We start from the raw sequence: 8,263 nt of genomic DNA on the forward strand, positions 1-8,263 counted from the left end.
CAGGAGATAAAAAGCACTTAAGGTAAAAGAATTCTCAAACCAGTGGCATAAAGACTTCTCGATGACATCTCCATCAATAGCACAACGTATGACACTTTTACCTGGTATCAAGCAAATCGATAAGAATAGGATGCATCCATTTGGAATCCAGTAATAGCAAAGATAACGCTGGCTCTCCATCTTCTGCCTGCAGAACTGCCGATCGCAGAATGGGAAACAAACAGCTTCTCACATCCCCTCCCAAAATATCGCTTTCTTTTTAAAGGGTAAAATGAGATGGGGAATATAATTCATTGAGTGGTTGGCCTGCATGGGTCAGAGTCATCTTCCAGAAGTCGCATGGATTTCATGCAATGGGATTTGGTGCCGCAGCCAGATGATGTTGCTCAAAGCTTCATGCAAACATAACATCATTCCAGCAAGGCTACTGATGGCTGGTGGAAAACAGACACGCTGGGTAAATAAACCATAGATATATGCATGCTCACCTGCATGCAGTGTAGGGGAAAGTGTTATAAAGACACATTGATACGACGTGCATGTGGATGTGCATTCCAGGCAGATACATCTGTGCATATAACTGCATAAATCAACGCAGCCTCATTTTAAGAGAGACTTCCATCAATAATCAATTGACTGCCGCTTGCTTGAAGGCAAACACAAGCACAATGAATTTCCTTGCTGGTACTGCAGAAGCAGAGGAAATAGTACTACAGCACATAGGAAAGTTCAGCACTAGTAAATTCTTGGGAACACCATTACTGTGATTACTGCTTGTGCAAAGATATGCCTGCCTCATTGTCATGTCTTATCCTACATCAAGCAAAGGCTGGTGGGCACCTTGCACTGCTGTCGCCCAACTGAATTTGACCTTTTTTGGGTGTCCGTGCAGTGGGGGCTTCCCTACTTCTATGTGAAAGCAGGAATGAAGAAGTGCTGAACATGGGAGGTGGCGTGAGGCTGAAACAAGCACCGAAATTAAACAGATACAAGCTTTTTTTTTAATGCTTTTAAATGTCAGCACGGCAACTTCTGTGTCACTGGCAAGAGAAAATAGCAGGGGCTAAATATCTTGGGAGGCGGTGAGTTTTTAAGCCACGTAATGATGGCGATAAAAATCCGTAATGTCAGTTGCCTTGTGGCAATCAGCAAACATTTCGCATTATGCGTGCGTGCATCTTAAGGTTTGCGGCCAAAAACCAGATTTGCCTCTGTCTCATTAAAATAACGAATGCAGTCCGAATGGATCTGCAATGATTCACTGTACGTCACACTAAATCACGCCGCTTTTTGGAGCCAACTGACTATGGCCTCATTACTTTAGACAAAAGTGGGCTTGGAGGAAAAAAACTGGGTGATGTTTGTTTGCTCGGCCATGTTTTTCCCCTTTGAAATACTCCAGGCAAAAGAGCAGAGAGTTCTTTCCCATTGGTGGCTGAGGAAGGCTGGGTTATATTCACAGCGCAGTTCCACGTTGCTGGATATAAACACACAAAACATCAGCGCTGGCGTCAGGAGACAGAAATTAAGCAAATACAAATGGCATTAATGAGGCAGGCTCTAATGAACATGAATCACCGATGGAATTAAATATTTACAGTTAAAATAAAGCTGTTAAATAATAAACAGCCATTTAACTGCTCCACGAGGGCAGGCAGTTTGCAGGCAGCCATGCTCTCGTTCCGATGGATAAGATCCCGTGTACCTGTGGTTTGTTTGCTGCAAATCTTTGCTCTGCTTTCAGTGTCTTAAGCGGAGTAAATATTAAAAGCTAATGAGCTAAATACCCCTGAAAATTACTGGTTTTCAGTGCTAATACTTAAGATTAATATATTTGGCTTTAAAGAAATGTTGGGAGTGAGGCTGGGAAGCATCAAGCACCTCAGGAATAAACAGTAACTCAGGCTTTACTGTTCATTAAAGCAGGAAATGTTTAGAAATGAACTGGATCATTTTAAAACGGCGTCATTATAAACAGAAAATATCAAGAGTTTGAAGTAATGTCAAAGAATAAACGCAAAATGTAAGCTTTGACTATGAAAAGAATATATAGAGGTGATAGGGGAACAATCGCTCAGAACCTCTGAGTGAATAGTGAAGATGCTTCAGATATATTCTTAGTTCTTATACTTGGTTCCATTTTCTTCCTTTTTTTCCTTAATAAAGAGCAAATGCCTGATAGCAAACTATTCTTAAAAGGAAATCAACACCTTTGCAATGTCTATTCTGATAGCAAAATATTTTGTTCTGCCTGCGTTATGAATTTCTTGCACGGAGGAGAAGAACTGAGAGGGAAGCATTCATGGAAGGACTGATTGAAAGGTCGTAAATCCCTGAGTCGTTCATCTCCCTTTGAACGGAACGCCAAAGGGGATTACAGATAAAGACATATCACAACCAAATTTACATTACTAAAATTACTGTAATCAAGAGTTTTTTTCTAGCCTTAATCGGGATTAGAGAAAACAACAACAACAACCAAAAGAGTTTACTGTACAATACTAATCAAAACTCTACCAGACCACAGACAGCTGCGTAATAGCAGTACTGAAATAGGGCTTGGTGCACGCTAGTATCCTTGCAGGATCTTTCCCTTTGAGATGTGAGCAGTGCTTGCTCAGCTGATCGTTTGTACGGTAGGCAACAAGCAGAAGTAAAAACCATGCTGCTAAGTTTCAATAACACTGCAACATCCGAGCTCAAAATTTCAGGAGCACACACAGGAATCACTTGTTTGAATGCACCTCCTGAATTGCAAGCGCAGTAATGAGAGTCATAACAAACTGGAAGCAAAGCTGCTGTCCAGAGCTCGGCCTTCCAACATGCACTGCAGCTCTTCTGCTCCTGTGTTGGCAGTAAGGCTGGCTGATGAGCTGTGGAGGCTTTTAAGTGTAGTCTTTATCCACTGTGCCCTATGCTTTACAGTTATACTACAAGGCTAATGCAGTAAAGGGATCAAGCTTGCACAGATTTTTCTGGTCCTGTGGAGCCTCTAACAGAGGGCAGCATTATGCTGGGTTCAGAAAGCAACACCGGGCTCTGGAGCATCAGGCCCTGTCTTATTTTCACTAACATCACCAGAAATATCACCAATAAGTAATGCAGCAGCAGAACTGGACCCTGCATTTGTTTCACCCCTGTAACATGTCAACTTCTTTTTTTAAAGTGGAAAAAAAAAACAACAGAAAAATGTATGTAAAGAATGATCCTGAAAATGACCTGAGAACAACAAATTGCTTTGTAAAGCCTGGGAAAAGAGATCAGCAAAGCAACAACACAGACATTGTGATGCCCCATCAGAACAACAGTGCGAAGACTGAAGAAAGAGAGGAAAACTGCAGGATTCCTATGGCTTCTTCCTAGAAACAACAACTGGTTTAACTGCTTGCTGGTACCTGAGGAAGGCAGGTGCTGCACCCTTAAACCTGTTGCTTTGCAATATTTGGTTCAATGACATTTCACCTTGCAAGCTCAAAACATTATCACATTGTTAGTGCCAAACCTGGGCTGATGCAGAGCAAACTGACAGCAGTTTCCAAGTTCCTCTTAGTAACATTACACTGGTTGGTAAAACATTTGTTGTGGTCAGTGACTGGGAGAACTACCGAAGCAACAAGCAGGTGAGCAGCATCTCCTCTTTTCATCTCTTCCTATTAAGTCTGGATCTGGTTGTTTTTGGAATGTAAAGAAAAACTGAGTGAGGTTAGAAAACAATATATTACCTTTAATTAAAGTTGGCATTTTCTTTTTCTGTCAAGTATGAACATACCAGGATAACAAGTAGATCAGAACACACCATCTGTATTTCAGTTCCATCCGAGCACACACTGTAAATCCTTCATAAAAAGCAACCAGGAATCTTAACAAGGACGTGAGAGCAGAAAAAGAGATTTCAGCATTTTGAAGCTCTTCCTTTGTATTCTCTGAAACACCAACCGAAAAAACAAGAGACATAAAACCTTACATAGAACACTATATATATAGATAGATAGATATTTAATATGCCAGTGTGGGGAAAACCAACTGAGAATTCATGGCATCTCCTCCTCACAGTAACCACGTACACCTGCAAGGCTAACACCAACGTTTCACACGCATAGATAGCCAGAAGCCTGGTTTATCCCCTCTAAGCAAAGCATTACTGGGCATTCATTTGGCAGCAGTATTAGCAGCAGCTCAACACAAAGTGTATGTCATACCAGACTAGATGCCTTCCTGTCAGCAGGAAACATGAAGGGTTCTCTATGGGTTCCAGATCTGTATAAGAAAGAAAATCCTACAAGCCCACGGCGGCTGGATTCAGCTCCCAGAACTGAACTTTCCCAATAACCTGGAAGCCAGTCAGCTCACAGTCCAGCAGCACTTTGTTGCAGGCAGGGCTATGAATGGGCTCCCTTCCATTTGGAAATGAATTACTCTTTAAAGTACAATTTAATAATTATTTACGAGTTCCTGTAGTATTGCTTTGATAATTTCTATATTTATATTTCTAATAGCTTGCCTTTCACACAACTTACCTGAGCTTTCTATTTTTTTTCCCGTATTAAAACGTTCTTAAATAAAAGCTTTAACTTCTGCGTCTGAAATTAATCACTTCATTCTAAGTGGGTTCTCAAAGAGCCTCCTGAATATTTCAAGGACCCTCTGAAGGTTGATGTTAGGATCTGAGGTAGATATGGTAATAGGAGCAGGCTTTTTTCTCTCCTGGAAATTGCAGAAGATAATCGCTGCACTAAAAATCATTGTTCCAAAAATAACTGTGAGACTGCGAAGACTTTTCTCAGCTCGGAAATTATAACGAGCCACTTTTCTGTATAATTAGTTGAGAAAAAAGCAATTATAAATTCCAATGTTATAATCTTTTAACCAACACAAACTTATACTTAATATTAAGCTGTTGAGTGCTTCGTACCCCAACTATTTCAGCTCTGGTGAAAAAGAAACAGTTCAACCATTTGCCATTTCAATATTCACAGCTGTTTGATTTTCAATAATTTTAAACAGAATTGATGAGCATTTAGTTCAAAATCGTGATTCTCTAAATAGCTTCAGATAACAACTCAGACTGCATAACATTGAATGACTGGTGCTGATTTGCAGCGTCCAGTCATTTGTGCCTCAGTATTGGTTCTGGTTCACTTTCACTTCCTCAGATGCCTTTTAAGAATAACGCCAAGACTTTACTGAAAGAGGTACAACCAATAAACCTGTTAAAAAAGAAGAAATGAAGATACGAATTAATTTTAAGTATGCGGTTGTGAACGATGCTTAGCCACGCATTCATTTTCCAAAACAACAAGTCTTTTAGATAGGTATTAATTAAAATTAAGTGCCACGGACAAGCAGCTTTAGAGGGATGGCAGTCCTTTTCAAATTAGCATAACACTAACGACAGCCATGGAAATTGGTTTAATAACCTTAAATAGTTACACCCCACTCCTAACACAAATGGCCACAGACAGCTCAAGCCCCTCAGGCTGCAACTGTACCAGTTTACGTGCTTGCTCTGACACGGGGCCGGCATTCCAATCTGAACAGAAATCACTGAATGTACCTCAATTACGATTATATAACGATTAGTGAAGCACACAAGGCACCAGAGTATTGAATATAATAAAAAGAAAACCAAAGTAAACCAGCACAGCAGCATTCAAAACTTGGCCAGCAAGGTACCCGCTTAGGAACTTGCACTAACACAGTCAATACAAGATTAGTCATTTAATCATTCATTAAGTGGCCCGAACCACACGCAGGTCTAGGATCATGGTGCAGACAGAACAGAAAACCAAGCCAAAGGGATGAGAAGAGTCTTTAAGCAGCTTCCTTCCCTGCCACATTTCACACGAGCTAAGTTCAGTGCTAGAGCAGCCTGTTCTAAACACAGCTCCAGCACCAGGGTATTTTCCAGCAAGCGCTGAAATCCACAACCTCAATCCGATATACTTCCAGGCTGCTCAGCTGTAAATAACAGGCACAAGCATCTTTTGGGTGCTTAGGATTCATGAAACAAAGTGCAGAGAAATCCCAAATCCCTGCTGATAAGGAGCTGAATGTCCAAAAAGCTTTTCAAAGTACGATTGTTCGCCTAACTTCACACCGGCCCCTGTAAAGCACTGCTGCAGCATCACTTTAACTGGCTTCAGCAGGGGCTGTGCTCTGACTACCAGCTGGCTTTACAGACATGTAGGACAGAGAAAACAGTTATTCATGTCTTTTATTTATTATAAATACATATAAATATGTTAAGTGACTTTTGTTGTTGTTTGTTTTAAAATGATGAGCGAAGGCTTTGGAAAACCTGGAAAACTTAACCACGCTGAGAAACAGGCATAAAGCAGGCAATAGCATACAATCAAGAGTCCCCCTCAGTTCAAGAAATGTTCTTTTTAAAGCACAAGGCTGCATGTTATTCTGAAGCATCCGTAATTTGGACAGGAGCACCAAGCTTCCTCCCTCCCACAAGCTGAGCTTTCACACTGGGATTTGCAGGCGCACTCAAACCCCATCTGGCTACATAGGAACCCCTAGTTTACGTGTGATCCTGAAACGTTGCATAGCTTTGGGGCTGGGTTTTGTTTCTTAGAAGCTGTTTTTAAACCAGATCAATCAGACCCCCCCCAAAAAAAACCCCCACTGAGGTTTCCATCACCAGATCTTCCCCCCAACACACACACACCCCTCTGTGTTTCTGTAGTTCAGTTTTAGAGCTGCTCAAGAACTTCACGAGCAGGAATGTTACGTGCACAGTCCACCAACAGCGCGGGAAGGAAACAACTCTATGGATGAAGCTGCACAGGGGGAGAACTAAATGAAGTTAGTAACGGGGCGTGCTTTGGGGGTTGGTGTCATGGCCAAATGTTTCAAATACCGGTTCCAAGGGACAGGGGAGGTATAAGAGAAACGAACAAAAAAGAAAACCCAGACTTAACTGACAGTAGGAAGCCGAGGCTGATGGCAGCGGAAAGAAAAACACGGAATTCAAAAAGAAATAAAGCAAAATAAACCCGAGAAGGAGCCCGAAGAAGGCAGGAGTCAAGGCTTGTCGCTGCAGTGTTTGCAGAGCGCAGAGGCAGCTCCTGTGAAGGCAGTGCATTTCTCGGGGCAGCCTGGCAAGGCCGTGCTGGTGAAGGGGTACACGGCCGACTGTCCGAAGGGGTTGAGGGTGGCGGGCAACGGGGCGCTGAGGGCTTGGCCCTGGTTCAGGTAGGCCACCAACCGCCTCATCTCCTCCAGAGCCTGAGCCTGCATGAGGATGTAGTTCTTGGCCAGCAGCAGGGTGGCGATTTTGGAGAGTTTCCTCACCGAGGGGCTGTGTGCGTACGGGATGACGGAGCGCAGCCCGTCCAGCGCGTCGTTCAGGTCGTGCATCCTCCTCCTCTCCCTCGCGTTGATGCTGAGGCGCAGGGAGCGCTGCTCCTTGGGCTTCTTGCCCAGCGCCGCTGCCTTCAGCTTGCCCTCCCTCTCGAAGGCCGCTCCGCCCTTCACTCCGGTCTCGAATCCGTCCTCCTCGTCTCCGCTCTGCTCTCCGCTGCTCTCCGCCGACTTCCCCAGCGCCCCGGGATGGAAGTCCGCCCCACCGCTCCCCGTGTAAGCGCCCCGCTGTCCCTCGGTGCTTCCGTAAGCGAAAGCCGACGGACCGTAGCCCGGGGCCAGCGCTAGGTACGCCTCGCCGCCACCCAGCGACTTGAGCTCGGCCATCTCCGCCGCCCAACACCTCCGACAGGAACAGACACGAGGCGGCTCCGCCGCTCCGCGCTGAGGGCGGGCTGTGAGGAGAGCGCGGCCCCGCCGCCCCTTTATATAGAGGAGAGCGGCCCGGCGGGATTCCCCCGCCGTCCAATCAGAGTGCGGCGAGGAGTGGCGGGCAGCAAGGATCGTGTAGTTCCAAACCCCTGTCTAGCAGGGCCACCAAACATACACATTTACTACATCAGGTTGCCCAGGAGAGCCCATAGATCCTCCATAAACCAACATAGATCCTATAAGAGAACCACCATACAGCCGCAGTAAGATAGCCCATAGACGACCTCAGAGACGATCATAGATTCCTCTAAGAGACCTCCATAGATCACTATAAGACCCATAACAACATAGATCCCATGAGGAGACCACCCATAGATACCTAAATAGAGCCCGCTAACCTCATAAGATCCCATGAGAGAACAATAGACCGCCAGTAAGAATGGCCGCCGATAGCAGAACTCACCACGACAGGTTGCCAGGGCCCATCCAACCTGGTCCTGAACACCTCCAGGATGGGGCA

The 8,263-nt window shown here is 44.5% G+C and overlaps 1 protein-coding gene across 1 annotated transcript; it reads right to left on the reverse strand.

Moving 5' to 3' along the window:
• Positions 1-3,703: 3,703 nt before the first annotated feature.
• Positions 3,704-7,764, reverse strand: BHLHE23 (basic helix-loop-helix family member e23). Its single transcript, XM_015881695.1, has one exon. It carries the CDS (start codon positions 7,696-7,698, stop codon positions 7,033-7,035), a length of 666 nt encoding a protein of 221 aa, XP_015737181.1. The 5' UTR covers positions 7,699-7,764; the 3' UTR covers positions 3,704-7,032.
• Between the last annotated feature and the right edge of the window lie 499 nt (positions 7,765-8,263).

This window comes from Coturnix japonica, chromosome 20 (assembly GCF_001577835.2).
Source record: "Coturnix japonica isolate 7356 chromosome 20, Coturnix japonica 2.1, whole genome shotgun sequence".
NCBI lineage: Eukaryota > Metazoa > Chordata > Aves > Galliformes > Phasianidae > Coturnix > Coturnix japonica.